This window comes from Mirounga leonina, unplaced genomic scaffold (assembly GCF_011800145.1).
Source record: "Mirounga leonina isolate KUSES-001 unplaced genomic scaffold, KU_Mleo_1.0 Mir_91, whole genome shotgun sequence".
In the NCBI taxonomy this organism is placed as follows: domain Eukaryota; kingdom Metazoa; phylum Chordata; class Mammalia; order Carnivora; family Phocidae; genus Mirounga; species Mirounga leonina.
In genome coordinates, this window is record NW_023270839.1 from 30626525 (window position 1) to 30649085 (window position 22561).

The window sequence follows — 22561 nt, forward strand, 5'->3', positions numbered from 1 at the left end:
TTCTTCATCTGATTCTTACATTTCTATCTTTGTTGAAGTTCTTACGGAGTTCATCTACTGTTTTCTCAAGCCCAGTATCTTTATGACCATTACTCTGAAACAGAGATGAGCAATATGCCTGATAAAGAATTAACTCTTTTGCTGTGACTTTGTCTTGTTCCTTCATTTGGGACATACTCCTCCACTTCATTTTGTCTATTTCTGTGCTTCTATGTATTAGGGAGATCTGCTGTCTCCTGGTCTTGAAAGTAGTGGCCTTGTGTGCAAGTCCTCTGGTTCCCTGTAGCACAGTCCTCCCTGGCTACCAGGACCAGCACTCCAGGGATGTCTCCATTATGGGCTGCATGTGCCCCTAATCTTGTGGCTAAGCTCTATTTGACTTCAGCCCAGCCTGTTGCAATGACCCATTTTGCCTGCTGTGGGTGCACACAGCAGGGTTTGGGCACTGGGCAGAGTTTGGTCCCTGTGCTGTAGAGAGGCCTACTGGAGGTGGTCACAGGCTTAAAGATGTGCAGTCCAACCCTAGGTGGCGTTGCCAGACAAGGTTTCTGCAATTTTCCTGCCACAGTTGTGGGGGCACTGAATGGCATGACTTACTCTCTCCACAGCCACCTAAGAGACTCAGCTGCCAGAACAGCAGGCACACTGGTGTGAAGTTGCTTCTTCCTCTCCCCAAGGCAGGAGTCACTTGGAGTGGTGCCAGTCCCAGCCAGGGCTCTTTGCAAGGTGAGGAGAAGAGAGCAGGAGCGATTTCAGAGGGATTGTGTTTGGCATATATTCTTCCGTTTTCATTTTCCTTGACTATGTTATTTCTGCATATCAGGTAAAACAGCCACCTCTCTATCTTGACAAAGTGGTCTTATGTAAGAGATGAACATCTATCAGCCTGGTCCCAGCTCCTTTCATAATTGTCCAAGCTGCCTTCTTTGTTGTTAGCAGTCTCTAGTTAAAGGTGGGCCAGAACCTATCCCAGTGTGTCCCAAAGTGGAGGATCTCAGTCATTACCTAGATGCTGGCTGATTAGAAAGCGGACCCTCAGACAATAGGTGAGAAAGTATATAGTTAAGCCCCTTCCAGTAGACATTGGGAGTATTTTTGCCTGTTCCCTCTGCTCTGGGCCCACATGTATGTATAGCTGCAAGTGGCTATTCCTATGCCTGTTAAGAACTACTACTTTGCTTGCTGCTGTCCTATAGGACTCATGAAAGCAAGCTCCATTACTTTCAGAGCCAGGTGATTCATGGGCATGTCCCGTGGGCAGCAGTGCAAAAGCTGGGGCACAAATGTGTTTATGTTTCTTCCACAATGACATTGGTGGCTTAGAGTGGGCTGTAGGGAGAAAACAGGAGCCCACTAGTTTCCCCAGTTTCCAGAGAATGCATCTAGCCCCTAAAGAAAGCTGACCTGCAGTCACCAGCTTTCCAATTATGCAGATGATCCCCTTTTAGTTAAAAAATTGGGAAATGTGTGATTTTTGCCTGCTCCCTTTACACTGGGCCCAGGGAGGGTAGCCACAGCAAGTGTTTATATGCCAGTAACAACTACTTTGTTTGCTACATTCTTATGGGACACAAGTCTCACTGTTTAGAGCTAGGTGTTTTGGAAGACTGTCCCTCAGGTGGGAATCTTAAAAGTTGGGGCACCAGATGTGCAGTCCCAACCCTTCACTCCACAGGGAGAAGCTAGGAGTTGGGGAGTTTTTTCCTCATTATCTGGTCTTGTGCCAGGGTGGGGTTTATTTTAAGAGTGTGTCTCAGCCTTTCACACCCATTTCGATGTGGCTATTTTCATTCAGCCAATGTGCAAGTCACTTAGCTAGCTTTTGGATTTTTTTCAGCAGTAACTGCTTTGTATGTAACTGTACACTGCATGTCCATGGAAGGAAGAAAGTTCAAGAGGCTCCTATGTTGGCATCTTGGTCAACCCTGACCTGGTAGCTTGTTAAAAATACCAATGCCTGGGCCTCAATCCCAGAGATTCTCATTTAATTGGCCTGGGACAGGGCTCTGGCAATGCTAATCATATGGCTGCCGCATAAGATTCTAATGTGCCAAAAGGTTCTAATGTACTTTCTGTTCTTCTTGTGTATGTTCTAAGAAATGGGAATTGTATTACTACAAAGTCAAAAGCTATTTAGCTCTGGTGTTTGGCAGTATGAAGAATCAGAACACTGAAGAGAACAATGCAAAGTAGACACCTATACTTTAACAAAACATGAGTATGTTGTATTATCCTTTTGAACGGCAAATCCTTTTAATCAGGTGGGCTGTTTTTAAACTTGCTCACTCCCTACACTGCATTCCTTGCTTTCAAAAGAGGAAATATGGGGGCACCTGGGTGGCTCAGTCAGTTAAGCGTCTGATTCTTGATTTTGGCTCAGGTCATGATCTCGGGGTCCTGGGGTCAAGCCCCATCAAGCCCCACATCGGGCTCCACACTCAGCAGGGAGTCAGCTTGAGGATTCTGTCTCTCCCTCTCCCCCTGCTTAGGCACACTCTAAAACAATCTTAAAAAAAAAAAAAAAAAAAAGAAATACATAAGTCTCATTAGATATACAAAATTGTGTGGAGTAACTCAGACCAGAAAGGCATACTTTTCATTGGTGTTCCTAGGCGTGCATGGCTTGGCAGCAAATTAAACATATATCACTTTATTGTAATATATTAAAGCAAGCATTTAAAAGAATTGAAAACTGAGTTCCTCAAAAATACTAAAGAACCTGTCCCTTGGATTTTTGGTTTGTTAACATTCTTTGGAGCAGTACTCTTAAAGTATTAACCAATTCTTCCCAATTCATGGTCCTTATTTCTATTTTTATACTCTTGTGGCTCCTGAAGTAAAGTATTTCCTCCATCAGCAAAGCAAGTTACAGGCAAATCTTCTTTAAGAACCCTGCCATAACAGCTTATGCTCAATCCTTCCTGGGATTTCTTAACACGTAAATGCACCAGCCAAACCCAGAAATGCAGGTTGATCTATCACCACTAAACAAGTAGACATAAACAAAATCTGGTATGCAACCTAAGGCAAACATTGCTTTTCACCAAGTCTTCCCAACAATGCAGATTTGACTAATGCTGAAGTCATTAATGTAGCTCACTGCTGGTAATTTATTCTTTGTATCTTTCAAGTTACTGGTTATTTAAAAAATAAACTCCAGTAAAGCTAGCATACGGCTACACGCTTGTTTTCCATTTAGTCACACTTACCGAGCATCTTCCATGCACCAGGTACCTAATATGTGCCAGGGATAAGATAACCATCCTTGTCCCCTTGGAGATTATAAAAGTAGTGGGCTGCCTGGGTTTGCTGCTGAACAGGATGGAGATATTAGTCAAGATTTTTTATTACAATCATTGAAAAAGGAATCTACTGGCAAGATCACAGGGTAGCCACAGAATCAATGATAGGTTGAAGAATGACATCCAGTAACTGGTACCATAGGGAAGGTTATGCGGCAGAAATATCACCTTCAATCCCCACATGATGGCTTCAATTAAGATATAAGAGCCAGGGAAAATTTTGGAGAACAGCTTAAACCAGAGGCTCAAGTAGTGGCACCAGAAGGTAGAGATTTTTACATTCAGAACATAAGAATACATTCTTAAGAAAAAGGTCACTTCCTTAAAAAGAAATTCATCAACAGACATAAATGATTCAAATCAACATGAGGCTAATTGATATTCAATATAAAGACATGCAGGGCAAAATTTCTGAGTTACCTTTTCGATTTTTTACATATAAATAAAAGACTGTTGATTTTTGGACAATTCTTCCTACAGACTTTGAAATTGGGTCTCTCTTTTTTGATACCAATTTTCCCCCTTACCAACACTTTTAATTCAGCAGGCTACAGTGTTAATTTTTACAAGGTAGTAGTCTTCATTCAATATTAGAATTTACACTACAAATCTTTGTAATTAGAGTGTGATGTCTTTTTTTAATCTTTTAAATTTAAAGTGTAAGCTAAGGGACAAAGGGAAAAATAAGTTCCTCTATATAAATTAGCCCTTAGAATTATGGATGACAATTCACTGTTTAAACTACTAGCTGACAAGGAGGAAATGTATTGCCCCTCCCAATCTTCATAACAGAAAATGGGAAGTAAGGTCCTCTTAATAAGTGAATTTTCTAAGTGACATTAAAAGCTAAAACTAACATTTTAAACCCTATGCAATCCTGTCTGCAGTGCAGTCTACAATTCAATTTAGCCATATCTATTCCCAAACACTATTATCCTCCACCTTTGTCCCGAGGCAAAGCCCACGGCTGTGAGTTTTGTGTGGTCACATAGCCAATCCTAACAGCTAACATTTTAACACCACCCACTATGGTAGTGGCCTTGATATGATGATTTTCATGTATTACCTAATTGGATTCTCATAAACAATCCTGAGGTTAGCCATATTATCATTTCCATTTTTCCAATGAAGGAATCAAGGCACAGTCAAGCTGAGAAAACTCAAGTAACTTACACTCCTCTCTTACAGCCATCAGTGGGACTTGTGAAGACTGGATCTAAGGCTCTGGATAAATCCCTTCTAGACACAGGCACTTGGATGAATATAAATTGCTACCTCCTCCATCTTCTGTGTGATAAAAAGGCAAGTTACCTAAAAATGTTGGCATCTATAAAAAGAGAGTACTACTTCACAGGATGTTAGGAAATGGGCGAGTCCTTATGGAACTTCTTTCTACAAGATAACATCTTTCAAGGTTTTATATTTTTAAGAAACAAGATTTAGTAAGTTTTCTTTAAGTATACTCTACACCCAAGGTGGGGCAGAACTCACAACCCCGACATCATGAGTTGCATGCTGTATTGACTTAACCAGCCAAGTGCCTCTTAATGTTTTTTTCTGCTACCCTACAGGGTTTTGAAAGGCAAATGTATAAGGAACTTCTTTTCTATGACTTCCAATGCTTTATTACCCTAGAGCAACGAGAGAATATAAAAGTTCTGTGTATCAAGTGCCCGGAAAATTTTATGCTTTTGTGTTACACTAACTGCCCAGCAGAGGTCTCAATCAGACAAATAGAAACAATACCATTGTACCATGCCCCTTCTCAGGCAACATTTTAAAGGGACAAGTCAGTGATCCAACCAAGTTTAGAGAGCTGCAGGGGTGACACTGTGGCATCTGCATCCATATAGTTTATGATGATATCTGGGGGGAGGGGTCTCAAAATACTATGAATTCCTGACATTTAAGAGAACTGTCAGGATGTCAAACCTGAGATGCAATGTCAGTTCTTCCTTTTAGCTCAATTTCCCAAATTGATGGTCTCAAGGCAATAGCTTGCTAACTAACAAGGTAGGAAATCTGCTAGCAATAGGTAATCTTAAACATGTCTCTATTAAAGCAAACATAAATCTATGGAGTGAAAACTTCAAGTAATTTAACAAATGTCTTTGGTTTCATATATCATTTCCCCTAATTGTTTTATCAATAAAGTTGTTTACAAATGAGCTATATTTTACAAATAACACAAAGGCAAAAGCCACACTGGAATTCAGGTCTTCTAACACCTGGTCCAGTGATCACTTTTTCACTAATACTGAAATAAAAATTTAGTCATTTCTTTATAACCCTAAGATTATAATTTATTCTAAGTTCTGTCCTCAAAAAACATAAAAACTGAGTTACTTACTATCCTTAAAGTTGCAAATAATGTAGAAATATAAAAACATTAAACATTCAGTACATATTTTTAATTAAAAATGTATCTCCTGCTTCAGTAGTATGTGGGAGGGAGGGGGTTATTTTCTTCCCACTAATTAATACTTTTTTTAGTACCTTTTAAACAAAAAACTTGTACTTACTTTAGAAAAACAGGATCTTATGTGCAAATAATCTGTGATGCTAAAACCATAAATTTTATTATCCAAAAACAATTAGGAGCTTCATAAAAGAAAACCACACAACCTATTTTAAAAGGCACTGCGATTCCTTTGCTTCTAAATCATTGCTATGCTGGAAAAATATATCTGGTTCTATCAGGAATCTCAGAGTTAAGTATTCTCCAAAGTATAAAGTATATGGTGCCATTTCAGGAGCACACTATTCAGCTCTCATCCCCAACATTAAAAGCTGCCTATCAGGGCGCCTGGGTGGCTCAGCCGGTTAAGCGGCTGCCTTCGGCTCAGGTCATGGAGTCCCAGGATCGAGTCCTGCATCGGGCTCCCTGCTCAGTGGGGAGTCTGCTGCTCCCTCTGACCCTCCCCTCTCTCATGCTCTCTGTCTCATTCTCTCTCTCAAATAAATAAATAAAAAATCTTTAAAAAAAAAAAAAAAAAAGCTGCCTATCAAAACAGTTAAAGTAGGTGAAAACAGTATAACATAATTAGGTTTCAATATGTGAGGCCAATATGCTCTTCAAAGATGCTAAGAAACCAAAAGATTACTTGCAACTAATTATCATACAGATTTAGTTCCTTGTTGTAAGCCCCCTTTCTGTATTATTAATATAGGGAATATTTTACTGCAAAGAAAATTTATTGTACATATTGCTAGCCATGAATTTTTGTCATTAGTTCACACATAAATCTGCCTAGTGCCACTATCCAAATGGCAGGACCATTGTTTATGTCCACACTTCACTCTGTATTTACAAAGAGAATTTGCACAACTTACGTAAATGTAAACTCTCAGTGAAGATTTAACAATGGAGATGCAATCTAACATCCATAATATCTGATGTTTTACAGACAGCAATGTAGGAGAGATGCATTTTTAATTACCTTTCATTTGAGTGACCTTACTTAAGATATAAATTGATAATTCAGAAGTTCTTAGTCTCCTAAAGAGATTTTCAAATACACTTATAGAAAGTTAGTGAGATTTTTAAGAAATATCTTCCATGTCCACATCCTCTTGTAATTTCTGCACCATTTTTTCTTCCAGCTGCTTTCCTTTGCCTTAAAAAAAAAAAAACAAAAAACTATCAATTCAATGTGACCTTGCCAAACTCATATGAACACTTTCTAAGAAATTTAAGAAGAGTAACTAAACTTACACAGGTCTTACAATATGCCATGCATAAAGTAAGCATTCCATACACATTTGTTCACTTCACCCTCCTAACAACCTGCATTTTAAATATGAGAGAACGGAGACCCAGAGACAAATGAAATTGGACCAAATCACTAAGTAAGCCCAGTAAGTCAGAGCTAGGATTGGAACCCTGGCCCTCTGGATTACCTCCCCTCAGAGGGTTACCTACAAAGTTAAATAATGGTTCATTCCTGTTGTTTTGGGGTCAGTTCATTATCGCCTATACATAAAATTATGAAATTATGAAATAATGCTGAAGGATTTTTGCCTATTTTTGTTTTAATAAAATTTGGTACAAAAATTAACCTATTTAAGACTTTTACATAAATCTATTCAACGTGCAGTTTCAGAATTTGACCTTTATTAAAGTTTAGGCATGGAATCATTCAGGAATCAACTGAACTAAATCTCACGAAAATTTCTCTCCCTTAGGTAATCTGCATAAGTAAATTACATAACAGATGGTATCCGGTGCCAGCTGAGGAGAAAACTGGTTTTCCAGCACCTCACAAAAGAAACTATGCACACAAAAAGCTGCCCAAATGGGTGACTACAGGCAAGTTACACACAAAAAATGTTTTAATACAAAACAGCAGTTCTCAAACTTGAGTATCAAAATCAGTATCTGAACCCAGGGAGCTACTAAGGAACCAAAGCTCAGACTCAAAAGGCCTGGGCCTCTGTATTTATACTAAATTCCCCCAAGTAATTCCCATTCCAACCAAAGTAAGAAAACCACTCCTACAAAACACTGTTCTTAATAAAAGCAAGTATGAAGCAAAATCTATGAAATTACTCGAATCTTTATGACTACCTTATGGAATATGATTTTATGAAGGGGGAAAAGAAATACCATATGCAATAAAATTGGAACTGGGAAATACACTGTATAAATCATATTTTTAAAAACCAAGTCATATCATAAATGAGGTATTTACATAAAAAAATACCCATAAAAAGTTGACTGATACCCATTTACATAGACTACAACAATGTAGATTTTTCAGCTCTCTACTGAAAGAGAACTCCTATGTAATGTACTTACCTGCAAGAGGGGCCCGGATAAGATGAATGTTTTGCTTGACTTCTTTGATGTCCTGAACTTTCTGTAATTCTTTATTTTTCTTTAATCTAGGATAAAACATATCAAAGCCAAATTTTCAGTTACTTTAACTTCTTTAAAAGACATTAATTCATAATTTATAAATTTTATTAGCCACATAGATGAGCAATGAGAACTCAGAATTATTTTCTAGTTCCTAATAAGCTTAACAAATTAGGATTTCTACACTACCAACTTATTCATTGATTGTATCCCTAACTTAGTTGGGAATAATGTGGAGATTAATATATATTCGCTGAATGAATGAAGAAATGTGATTGAAGGGAAGAATTAAATCTCAGACATCAATGTCTATTATACAAATATAGTGTAAATCTCTAATTGCTAAAGTGCCTAGATGTTTTTCTCCTCAAACTGAGAATACATTGTGTTACCTAATTTTTTTAAGTCAGTAATTGTAAGAACACAAAACATAAGACATTCATTTTAGACAGACATGCTAACAGTCTTCCCCAAACATTTAGGCTTCCTTTTTGTAACGCTTCATTTTTTTTAAAGCCAGAAAGCTGTTTGCACATGCTTTTCTATGGCACACTTAAGTAGAGATGAGATCAAAAATAAGTAACTCTAAAGAAATAACCAATTTTAGGGGCGCCTGGGTGGTTCAGTCATTAGGCATTTGTCATGATCCCAGGGTGCTGGGATCAAGACCCGCATCAGGCTCCCTGCTCGCTGGGAAGCCTGCTTCTCCCTCTCCCACTCCCCCTGCTTGTGTTCCCTCTCTCGTTGTGTCTCTATCAAATAAAGAAAATCTTTAAAAAAAAAAAAAAAACAATTCTAGGCTGGGGCCAGCGAAGTCCAAGATAAGGCTACATCTTGTTAGCCATAAAGCAAGAAAGCATCCCAAAAAAAATGAGATTATCAAAATGACATGGAAGCCTGCCTGAAGGAACTCCCACTGGCCAATGTGGAGCACTTGGAACATCAAAATAATGACAAATAATTGAATACACAGACATATGAATAATTAATAAAGGAATACATTCTGAAATTGGAAAAGGGAAAAGTTCTTTTATATGGGAAAGCCAACTAACAAGTGTAAAAGAAATTACTGAATTAGAAAAATCACCATTTGGCAACAATATAGTAACAGATTCAGACAAGACTCTACTGGATGCTAACACCAGTAGGCACCAGTTTGAGAAATAAGGGACTCTTTGTACAGAGTGTCAAAGTATTTCCCCTAAGATATGATTAAAAAGGAGGGGGAAAAGCTTTCCAAAGGAGAAAACTGACGGATACTCCTTAACCAAGTGATCAGTCACTTGGGACAACATGTGCTTCCTAATATGTATGTCCTTCTTATGTATCATTTCTATGATATTCTGGCCAAAATACCTAACCTGAATCTAATCATGAGGAAACATTAGACAAACACAAACTGAGGAACATTCTATAAAATAACTGACCTGTACTCTTCAAAGATGTCAGTGTCATATAAGACAAAGATGAGAAAGTGTCCAGATTAAAAGAGCTTGAGGAGATATAGCCACTAAATGCAATGCAAGATCCAGGATTTTCTGTTGCTATAAAGAAAATGCCTGGAACTGGTGAAATCTAAGGTCTGTAGGTTATATATAATAGTATTGTTCAATGTTAATTTCCTGATTTTGGTAACTATACTATGGTTATATAAGAGCATGCTCTTATTTTTAGAATATATACACTGAAAAATACTCAGGAAAAGGGCATCATGTCTTCAACTTACTATAGAGATAAGGATACAGTAAAGAATATACAAAAGTTCTTTATACTATTAATTTCTTTAATTTTCTGAGGTTATGTGAAAACAAAAAGTGGAAAAAAAAAAATATCTGGATCCCTACTAGTAATTATTTTTCCAACAGTTACTTGATACATATATTCATTCATACCTGTTCATTATAAATTTAGCTTGGCGCTTCTGTTTGATCTCTTCAACTCTCTTCATTGCATCAACTACAATAAAAATTCATAAGAGTTAGCAAATTTTTGCACATCCAAGCAAGAGCTTTAACGATCATTCCCCTTTATTCTCATTTAGAAATGGATGAAATGAAAAACTCACTGCAAAAACAATCCCTACTAAAACAGCTTAAGAAGGTAAATACTCTTGGCTGACATCACCATTTATCTTTCGCAAATATATCTCTATTTTTATTTTACAAAAGCCTTTACTGCTACTAAATTTTCCTTCTACTTTAAACCAGCCCAATGCTTCTCAAACTTTACAGAGAATCGGGATTAATGGCAACTTATCCCTTCTTAGTTTGTCCTCTCCATTAATAAAAGCACCATTCTGGGCATAAGTACTATTTCAAGTGTCTGGGATATGATCTGCACATGATGAATATTGGTAGAATGAACCAATCACTTTACCATATTCCCAACCACTAAAATCCAACTGTTCTGGGAAATGTGTAGAGAAGCTGAATCCAAATACACTCTAGAATCTATTCCAGCACTAAGACAAACCACATATATAATTTTAAATTTTCTGGCAGCCACCGTAAAAAATAAGGAACAGGTCAAAATCTAATAACAGATTTTGTTTAACCCAATATATCCAAAATACTGTCATTTCAACATAATATAAAAATTAACTGAGGTTATTTTATGCTTGTTTTCATATGAAGTCCTCAAAAATCACGTACTTTACATTTACAGCAAATTTGGATTCAGACTAACCACACTTTAAGTGCTCAGCAGCCCCTGTGGCTGCCATATTGGGCACACACTCCCAATCTAACTTCTTACATTCTATGGCTCTGAAGAAGAGCAGGATATTCACATACTCTTAAAATATCTCCCCACAATATACTTACTAATTACAAAGGATAAAATACTAACTTTACAGTGAAGAAACCTACCACCTTAACCAATGATCAAAGTTAACATGGCCCGTAATACGACCCCAATGGGTAGCATATGCCTCCTGGCAGGACACAATGATAAGAACTCAGCATCACATCTATAGTACTCCTACCAAATGTACAATACCCAACTCTAATCTTGAGGCAGCATCAGACAAAAGCTAATTAAGGGATTTTATACCAAATGCTTGAAACATACTCTTCAAAACTATCAATGTCATGAAATATAAAAATTCGCAAACTATTAAAATTTCAAAGAGGGCATGTACTATTTTTTTTTTTTTTTTAAGATTTTATTTATTTGGCAGAGAAAGACACAGCAAGAGAGGGAACACAAGCAGGGGGAGTGGGAGAGGGAGAAGCAGGCTTCCCACCGAGCTGGGAGCCCCACACGGGGCTTGATCCCAGCACCCTGGGATCACGACCCAGGCCGAAGGCAAACGCCCAACAACTGAGCCGCCCAGATGCCCCAGGGCATGTATTATTCTTACACAGGTCTGAGATTAGATGATCATACTGTATCAATGCTAATTTCTTGACTTTAATAACTGCACTATAGTTATGTAGGAGAATGTTCTATGTTTTAGGAAATATTCAATTTTTTTTAGTTCTATTAAACTACTTAGGGACAAAAGCACTATGTATTGCCAGGTGCCCCTTATGTATATAACTTAAAGTTCAGAAAATTATAGAAGGAAAGAAAAGGAGAGAGAAAATGGGTAAATTTAGTAAAATGTTATTTGAGGAATCTGGGTGAAGGAATTCTGCAACTCTTCTGTTCAGTTTAAAATTAAGTCAAATAAAAACATTTAAGTGTAGGATGCCTGGGTAAGCTCAGTCAGTTAAGTGTCTGCCTTTGGCTCAGGTCATGATCTCAGGGTTCTGGGATCAAGCCCCACATCGGGCTCCTTGGTCATTGGGGAGTCTGCTTCTCCCTCTCCCTCTGCCCTTGCCCCCTGCTCATGCTCACTCACTAATAACATCTTAAAAATAAGTAAATACAACAACAGCAACAAAAACCCAACACATTTAAGTGTAATCTGGGGTCCAGCAACATTGGCATCATCTGAGAGCTTGTTAGAAATGCAGAATCTTAGGCTCCACCCAGACATGCTATATCAAAATCTGCATTTTAACAAGACTCCCCAGAAGGCCCCATGGGGCCGCTGGTATTACTATGATGTTTGTATGAACAGTCTAAGAGAAAGTCAACTCTAAATCTGCACATGCTAAATATGCTAGATATATAAGTTTTCCTTTCTTTGCCTTTCAACAAAAATTGATAAGACCAAGATCTAGTACTCAAAAGTATTTCTATACCTTAAAGTTACTCAGCAGGGAAATAAACAAAGAAGTGGCAGGTAAATCCTTTCCAAACAGTAAGACACTGTATTTCCGAATATTCCAGATTACTAGAAAATTTTAAATGCAAGAAGCACCTGATGTTAAAAAACTGATCTGAAATACAGAGACATGACGGATAAAAACAAACTATTCTTCCCAGTATTCTTGTTTTTGAAGTTCTCCTACTATTGACATCAGCATCTTAACAAAGGTTGCTCAGTCCACATCTTCACATGATTCAAAAATGTAAGCAATGAATATAAAACTATTGTCAACAGATTAGCTTACAGACCTATGATATTGAAATAGGGGTTGTGGGAAATCAAATCTGAAGCGGCTACCAGATAGTAACAAAAAAGAAAACAAAGGCCAAAATTAAATAAAATTCTATGGGATACAGAAATGCTTTAGGACCTTCTAATAATGTCCTTGACAAGTTTGCCTTTTAGAATCATAAGAATTCTTATCAAAAATGTGTGGTGATAGATGTTAACTAGACTTACTGTGATCATTTCACAATATATGCAAATATCAAATCATTATGTTGTACATCTTAAACAAATGTTATATGTCAATTATACCTCAATTAAAAAAAAAAATCCTATTAATCTCTCCAGAAATCCTTGAGTTTGAATCAGTGTTATTTCCTTACCAAATAAACCTAGTAAAATCAACTTTTCAGAAATTAACTCTTCCTCTAATTACAAAACAGAAGGAAAGACTTTATTTAAAAAAACAAAACACAAAAAGGCAAAATACTTAAGGCCATGTGGAAAATGCAATTCCAAAACTGGATTCTGATTTCTCCACATGGTCTAGAAAGATAAAAAGTTTTAGAGGGTCACAAATACTACCACAAAGACCCTAATTTTTCAATTCCTCCCCTGCAGTGCTATGACTGGGCAAAAGGTGATGAAAAGGATGCCCTGCCTATGATCCATTCAAATCTGATAAAGTCGGGGCACCTGGGTGGCTCAGTCGGTTAAGTGTATGCCTTCAGCTCAGGTCATGATTCCAGGGTTTTGGGATTGAGCCCTGCATTGAGAAAGGGGGAGGGAGGGGGGCCTGCTCAGCAGGGAGCCTGCTTTGCTCTCTCCCATTCCCCTCCCCCCACTCTCTGTCAAATAAATAAAATCTTAAAAGAAAAAAAAAAACTGATAAAGTCTACAGGACTCGGAGCCCTGGGGACTTCTAATTAACAAACCAACTATATCACCTCTACACCCAAGCCTAGAAATGGCTAAAGACTGCATAAGACAGCTGCAGGGAGAAGAAAAGTCAAGGCCAAGGGCCTCAAACACACACATAGGGGCATCTACAAGCTAGCTTAAGGAATTTAGTTTTACTACATATGGGATTATTTTTTTCATTAGTCTCTGCCTGCTTCAGAAAAATGAAAAAAGACAAGGACTAGTTATCCTTGCTTTTAACTTCAGTAGCCTATAGCTTGATTTATACCTAAGTCATGCACTTAGAAGTTCTCTTAGGAAATATAATTATCACCTTAAGTGCTGTACTTTTTAATTTTACAGAAGCATTACATTTCATAAGGTATACAGAATATAATGTTTATATCCCTAAACCAAATTATTTAAACTTGTAAAGTATGTTAGGTTTTGTGTATATTTTAACTATGCCACACTCACCCCAAAAAAGAATTCTCCACCTCTATTCTTCTCAGATTTTTAGATCTTTTTATATCTCTGTATAGACACTCCAAATAATATCGAATCTAATAATTACACTTTTTTAAAGATTTTATTTATTTTAAAGAGGAGTGAGCAGGGGAGCAGAGGGAGGAGGAGAGAATCTCCAGCAGACTCCACACTGAGTGCAGAGCCCAACGTGGGGCTCGATCCCACGACCCGGAGAGCATGACCTGAGCTGAAACCAATAGTTGGTCGCTTAACTAACTGAGCCACCTAGGAGCCCCTACGTTATTTTTATAATGGATATATGAGCCAATTCTGAAAAAAATTTGGGGCAGCTTATCATAAAAGATGCAACTACAACAGAACCATTAAAATGAAAATTAAGAATAAAAGCTAACCAATGAAAAGAATATTCATATTTAAACATTAAATTCAAAGTAATATCCCAAAATAATCTCTCCTGAAAATTCTTGATAATTCTTTGTAACTTACTAGTTTTATTCCATAACTCTCGCTGGTATTTGACAGGTTCATTTCTACGTTTTTCAAATTCAAATGAATTATCCTGTAAGAAAGGGGAAAATATGGTTTTAAGAGAGATACAAAAGAAACATTTCTTAAAAACTTACCCTCCTTGTCACAAGAGTTGTGTTTCAAACCACAGACACATATTAAGATTTCCCCAGGGTGACCCTAGCAAACGCAGAAGTTTTCATACTACTTCTCCTTTACACACCAGATATACAAGACAGCCCTACTGAAAATATCAATCTATATACAAGTAATTTTTAAGAAAAGAGGAGGAGGGTATCAGCCCCATTCTTCAGAGGGTCATATAACAATCACGGAGATTTCAAACAAACTGAAGAGGCTTCCCTAATTTCCCATTCCTAGATGAGACTCACAGGCAGAAAACTTTCTATTAGGCTGAACCATATGAATTACCACTTTTCATAGATCAAAAAAGAGTTAAACATTGAGAACTTCATATTGTGCAACCTATATACCTATCATGTTTATATATTTCAGTATTTATATACCTTTATTATAGCATAAAGGTGTACAACTACACATCTTCAAATGTGGTGCTGCCCTGCATGACAAATTTTCTCCCAGAAATTTTTCAGGTCCCCTCTAAATGTAGTTGGTATTTTGACCCTTAATAAATCCTATTTACCTTAAAACATGTGAAACAATTTTAGAAACGCTACAGGTTTCTTAGAAAAACTACAGGTCTATTTCTTAGTTTTCAAATTTATCTGAGATAGGCAAATGGAACAGCACTAACTCTGTATTTACCTATTTCATTATACACACATGACCTGTTCAATCACAATAACCTCAGCAATGACAAGGTAACTGGTCACCAGCAAATGACTGTGACTGGCATCCTTTCTTCACTCATGCAGTTGTCACTTGCGTTTGAAGTGCTGTTTATTCTTGTCCATACTGGAAATTATTTTTGTGACAATAATTGTGATTTGGGGGGCGCCTGAGTGGCTCAGATGGTTAAGCATCTGCCTTCGGCTCAGGTCATGATCCCAGGATCCTGGGATCGAGTCCCGCATCGGGCTCCCTGCTTGGCGGGGAGCCTGCTTCTCCCTCTCCCTCTACTGTTCCCCCTGCTTGTGCTCTCTCGCTCTGTCAAATAAATAAATAAAATCTTAAAAAAAAATAAATGTGATTTGGCTTTGCATCTTGTCAAAACATATTCTTCCCATTCGTTGAAAATGAAGCCAGGAAGGGGCTTCATAGCAACTGCTTAGAAACTGCCCTTAAAGGAGTAGAGAGGTGGGAAAGAGGAAGTCATGGAGGGAAGGAACAGTTTAAAGGTCTTCCTCCTTCAAAGGTAGCTTGTGCAGCAGCTTTCACGTCCTCCCTTTATAGGGGTCAAATGTGGACAAGTTTCACCAGGCCCTTCTACCAACTCAGTAACAACAACCTGATGATGGACACTCATGCATGAAATTCCCTCACCCCTGACTTCCCACTATTCCTCCTTCAATCAACACACTTCTCTGCTCTCAAAGTCCTGTAAGGAAATCCAGAAACTAACAAATGAGTCTACAACAAATCTCATCAGAGCCTTCAATGGTATTCAGGAATCCTTTTATCTCTTAGCTTCCTCTCAAAATCCTTGAGTAGTAATTTCTAACTTCACCCCAATCCATTTAAATGATTTTCCCTTTTGTTTACAGGAGCTAAAAAATGGTTTTTTGAGAATAAGGAAAATCACTTCCATAAATTGAATTAGGAATTTTTTTCCTTTACAGAATTCTACAGATTTATGGTTTTTAGGATTATGTGAGAATATTATTACAATAGCCAAATACAAATAAATCACTCACCAATCTTATCATAGAAAGTCTTGTTATAGTTAAATTACATTTAATACCTAATAATAACCCTCCCACACAAAAGTTAAAATTAACTATACTCACCACTGTAAGCTCTTTACCAGCTGCTTTACGGAATGCTTTAGTCCACCTGACCTTGCGAGGATTCCGCTTCTTTTTAAAGTTTTTATGACACTTGGATTTACAGAATCTGAATACCTACAAGAAAAGTTAAAATAATGGAGTCAACATTAAGAATGTTTCTATCCTAGGATGTTATGCATGCCAGACAAAATATAATAAAAAGTCTGAGAAATGACAATGGTTCTCACTAACAATTCCTTCTACTTACACCATTTAGAAATATGTGAGACATGTAAGATTAAATGTAAACTGAACTATTTTTGACTATTATTTAACTATCAAATATCATCACAACTAATGGCTGAAGGGCCCCAAATATATGGTTAAAAACTACCAGCCATTTTTATATATTAACAGTAAAACCTTATAATCATCTTGAATAGTAACAATGGTTTCAAGGAAAGTCATTTATTTAAATCCCTTCCTACTTAACAATAATTCTCAAATTTCAATTGCTATATACCTCAATGGGGGTGAAAGCTTCAAACACCTATTCTGAAACTCCTTTGGTTCTATCCTTTTTGTTAAAAGCACAAAATAATTTCAAAAAGCAACTAACACTGGGTATAGATTTGTGTTCTAAAGTATTTATTTATAGGTCTACTAGGAAAATTCTTCAATACTTTAATTCTTTACACCTTTATCCCAGAAGATATGACCCTTCATCAGTGCTAACTTATGATTTAATGATACTTCAATGTGCCCCTGAAATGGCTTACTGGGACTCAGTAGAAGTCTAAAATACGTATTACTTTGTAATGTCTTAAAACACACTGCAATTTGTACATGTAGAGGAAATCTGAAGAGAAAAAGTACTACTTTGGAGTACATGGATCTTGACAAAGATCTTAAGTTGAATTATCATACCTAGAAGATGTGACCCATTAAAAAAAGATCAAAATGAGGTATAAACATTTCAAATTGTGTATATAGATCACAAACCTGTGTGTATATATCACAAACCAAAATACTTTTCATTTTATGTACACTCTGTTCTATGGGGGAATTCAAGCAGGTCCCTATACACACTAGGACACAGTTTTCTTAGAAACAGTATAATACTAGTTTAATCTGATCCAGGTCAGTACCTCCTAGAGAGGACAGGAGTCAAAACACGTCTATATTGTTGAATTAGTTTCAAAGCAAACAGAAATATATGAATACAAGTAGGTCTCCTGGAGTACCCCACTATGAATTCATTATCAGTAATTTTTTTTTTTTTTTTTGTATTTTCAGCCCAAAGGGACTATTACCTTTTTAAGTAAAAGCCTCCTATGTTTAATACTTACTAGGTAACTCCTAGACAAGTCCTCATTTCTGAGATATACCAAATGAGATGTCTGTACTTGTCCTGGGTCTCCTCAATTCCAAACAGAGCCAATGGAAAGATAGAGAAGTCTACTTGAACTCTGTATCTAATAGATGTTAACTAAAAAAGACAATGAAGTACCTGAAGAGAATGGAATCACTGGAGATGTGAAGGGAATTCAATCAACAAATAAGAAGGATCTACTATGTATCTGATATTATCAGGTGCTAGAGATACAAGAATAATTAAAATATGGTATTCTACCCTGAGAAGCTTAGGCTAGCATTGTATAGTCTCAATTTACAAAGGAGACATTGAAATCAGGATAGGGCATACACAATACATACAATGATACATGTTTAAGCAATATGGAAATACAAAATAAGGGAGTGGTTAAATATATGGTGTAGGTGATGGATGGATTGTGAGGCAAAACTTCATAGGCGCCAAGTTTCCCTTTTAAGCTAGTCCTCTAACATCATCCTCGGTTTTCAACAAATGATCTAATACTTCAGCTTCAAAGTTCAACTCTTTCCTATATTCCACTGATTGAACACTTATTAAGGACTCATTAAGGGTGCCTGTATTTTTTTATGTTTGCAAAGTATATGAAAATACGGAACATTAACACTAATTCTACCATTACGAAGCTACCCAAGAAGCGTAAGAGGGGAGGTTTCTATGAAAAACAGTCTCAAAAGCTAAGAGGAAAAGGGCAGAAAGACTGGTTAGGAGGCTATAAAAGTGACCAGTGCCTAATCTGGAACCAGAGTGGGAGGGCAGAAAAAAAACAAAGACCACCATCCTCTGCACAGGCAGATGGATAAGACTTGATAACTAAATTAAAGGTGAAAGGTTCAAAGATGACTCACATTTCTAGCAAAACTGTCTAGGCATATGACAGTGGTATTAACTCAGAAACAATAAAAGATTTGAGGTAATTAGGAACTCTTTCAGTAGGCTCACTGTTAAGTACAAACAGGATTTCCCCATCCAGTGGAAAATTCAGACTAGAGCTAAAAAGACACAGATCTGGGAATCACTAACACAGAAAAAAATGAGATACCTATCTTCCTTAGTGCTTCAGGGCCTCTGCTTCTTATATCCCCAGCCAACTCTATTTTGGATCCACTGATATTCCCAAGAGTAAGCTGGCTCCCAGCCAATTCAAACCTGTCCTTGCTAGCAATACAGACTTCCTCATCAACATGAACTTCCACTGTGTCTGCCAGATTACCACCCAACTCTAGATAGCTCCCATGATGTGTTGTTCTAATTCCTATACCCACCTGAGAAGCACTGCTCGACAAAAATCATAAAATTATGATGACCAGATCATCTACAAAGCCATAGTGCCCACTGTGAATTAAATGCCAACCTAACAATCATTTAGTTCGTTTCTATAAACTTTTTATCATGTTCCTGAGAGCAGGTATTCAAAAATCTTCTGCATGTTCTTTCAAGTTCCCAAACCTAGCTTTCGTCCCACATTTTCCGCAGGAACCCCTTGCTCCTAATAAATGACGTTGATATCTTCAGTCTATAAGAGATATAAGGTGATGACATAGGATCTGTAATTCCTTGGCATATCAAAATCACCTGTTAAATAGAGAGTCCTAGGTCCTCTTCTCCTCCCCAAAAAGATACCAATTTAATAGATCTAGTGGAAACGAGGAATCTTTTTTTTTTACAAGTGCCCAGTGATTCAGAAGCAAATATGAAAGGTCGAATTCTGAGAAACAATGTGTTAAATAAACATAGAATGAGATTCATTCTACCATAAGACAAATTCATGTATCAAAGTCTATCGCAACCAGGCCTCATAATTATGTTTATATTTTGGTTTTGGTTTTTTTTTTAAAGATTTTATTTATTTATTTGAGACTGAGAGAATGAGAGAGAGAGAGCACACGAGCTGGGGGAGGGTCAGAGGGAGAAGCAGGCTCCTCGCTGAGCAGGGAGCCCGATGCGGGACTCGATCCAGGGACTCCAGGATCATGACCTGAGCAGAAAGCAGTCGCTTAACCAACTGAGCCACCCAGGCGCCCTATATTTTGTTTTTTTTTTTAAAGATTTTATTTATTCATTTGACAGAGATAGATACAGCAAGAGAGGGAACACAAGCAGGGGGAGTGGGAGAGGGAGAAGCAGGCTTCCCATCTGCTTTATCCCAGAAGATACGACCCTTTATCAGTGCTAACTTATGATTTAATGAGGCTTCAATGTGCCCCTGAAATGGCTTACTGGGACTCAGTAGAAGTCTAAAATACATATTTTATTACATTGTAATGTCTTAGAACACACTGCAATTTGTACATGTAGAGGAAATCTGAAGAGAAAAAGTACTACTTTGGAGTACATGGATCTTGACAAAGAATCTTAAGTTGAATTATCATACCTAGAAGATGTAACCCATTAAAAAAAGGTCAAAATGAGGTATAAACATTTCAAACTGTGTATACAGATCACAAACCTGTGTGTATATATCACAAGCCAAAACACTGGGACCCTGGGATCATGACCCGAGCCGAAGGCAGACGCTTAACGTCTGAGCTACCCAGGCGCCCTATATTTTACGTTTATGTACGTATCTTTTTATATACAGACTTACATGTGTATTTATAGCCTTACCCCAAGCCTCTATCGCGATATACAATCCACTCACTTCCTTAGACTGCTTCGCTGAGCCTCTACTCAACCGTTCACTTTACTTCCACCTAGAATGTACTCTCCTTTTTTACGCAACATTCAAATCCAGGATAAATGACATCTCCTTTCTGAGCCTTTTCATATCTGACCCTCCCCAACTCACCTGCGCCCGCCTTCGTAATACGTAACTACTACGAAGCCACACGCAACCTTTCAAGTCAACCTCTACACGTCACGGACATCCCCAAGACTTACTCATCTCTATGGACACCGATCTTAGCAATGATGCTTGACTGGGCATACATTCAACAAAATTTACGGAATTCAGAAACTTCACTCACGTACAAGAGTGACCAAACTGCCCGAACACACCCCTAGATTCCATTCTGCGCTGGCTCAAGTAACTGGGGAACCTCACCGCCGCCAACCTTGCCCAAGGCTGGGCTGGTGACCAGCTCGGTTCGGGACACCCACAAGGAGAAATTCCCCAGGTCCAGGACAAGGCCAGAGCTCCTCGTAAAATCACCCTCTTGTGAAGGCAGCGCGGAAAACCCGAGCCAAACGCCCCAGACGCCGGAGGAGCCGGCGCCGAGCTGGCGCGGCCTCACGCTCGCGGGAGCGTCGCAGAGAGCGCGCTGGTCCTGGGCGTCTCACCTTGCAATCGTTGCGGACAAACATCATGCCGTGGCCGGGGTAGATAGGGCCCGAACAGAAATAACACTTCTCAATACGCATGTTGAAACCGCGTGGACGCCCACTGACCAGACGCCGATCTTAAGTGGAAGTGACGTAGCTCCGTCACAGGAAGTGATTCTCTTCAATACCCGACCCGGAAAAAGCGAGCGTCCGTCGCGCCTGAGGGCCTTGGAAGGAGGTCCGAACGTTTCGGCGCCTCCCAGCGGCCGCGGGACCAAAAGCGCTGCCGTTTGGCGCACGCGCAGAGCTGCAAAATCGGCCTCCCTACCCTCGCTCTTAGGAAGTGAAACGTGGCGCTGCTCTCCCTTGTCGTTCTCACAGCGCCTCGTTTTCCTCTCTACCATACCCTGTGACGTCAGCATTTACTCATATCTTGTATGGTTTGTGCTTTGTCCCCGGCCGACTCTCCACACACTGGGATGCCTCTAGGAACTCCTTTTTCCACTGCCTGCCCTTTTACCCGCCCCTAATTGCCGTCCCCAGCGTAGCGGGGTGGCGGTATTGAGAACCTACCTACTTCGGACTCACGACCTAAGCATACGATTCTCTGAGGCTGAGAACGTTACCAACAGTTTTTGAAAGACTTGTAGTGATTTTTACCTTTTCTCCTCCCCCTTTTAATTAATATACGTGTGGTGAGAAACACATTTTCGTAGGAAACAAAGGTTCCCTCCTCAGACCTCGAGACCTCCTTCCCGGTGGCAATCGGTTCCTTTTATTACCTGTCAAAGATGTTCTGTGCATAGACAAACATGTTTATTTCTGTGTGCTTGCATCTCCCTCTTCTTTTTAACACTAATGAGCATCCTATCCACCCTTCTGTGCATCTCACTGTTATCTGTCCCTTATTATTGGAATAAGAGCTCCATGAAGATAGGGATTTTTGTCTTTTTGTTTATAGCTACAGCTCCAATACCTAGAATAGTTCCTAGCACATAAATATTTTATCAATGAATATTTAATATTCTCTCTCTTTTTTTTAAGATGTATTTATTTGAGAGAGAGAGAGCACACGTGAGCGTGATGAGGGGCAGAGGGAATCCTCCAGCAGACACCCTGCTGAGTGTGGAGCCCCTCACCAGGCTCAATCCCAGGACCCTAAGATCAGGACCTGAGCCCAAATCAAGAGTGGGTAGCTTAACCCACTGAGCCACACAGGAGCCCCTAACATTATTTTTCCTAGTTTTGTATGTATGTGCGATTATATGAAGGTGTCATTTTAATTGGTCGCTTATGGATGGACATTTGTTTCCTATTTTTGGTTATAATAAGCATCCTTATATTCCTGGTAGGATAGTCTACCTTGTGTGAATGGAGGTGTCGATTCTTGGATTCCCCACGAAAGATTTACCTAAGGCTCTGCACTCCAGTAAAGATAGAAGGAAAATAGAATGCAGAAAG

General features: G+C 38.4%; 1 protein-coding gene across 1 annotated transcript; it reads right to left on the bottom strand.

Annotated features, from left to right (window-relative positions):
* Positions 1–6476: 6476 nt before the first annotated feature.
* RSL24D1 (ribosomal L24 domain containing 1) lies at positions 6477–21266 on the bottom strand. The gene is made up of 6 exons (XM_034993789.1): positions 21119–21266; positions 16468–16581; positions 14519–14591; positions 10053–10116; positions 8101–8186; positions 6477–6919 (listed from the first exon to the last, which is right to left on the bottom strand). The coding sequence occupies exons 1-6, from the start codon at positions 21197–21199 to the stop codon at positions 6846–6848; spliced, it is 492 nt and encodes a 163-aa protein (XP_034849680.1). The 5' UTR covers positions 21200–21266; the 3' UTR covers positions 6477–6845.
* Between the last annotated feature and the right edge of the window lie 1295 nt (positions 21267–22561).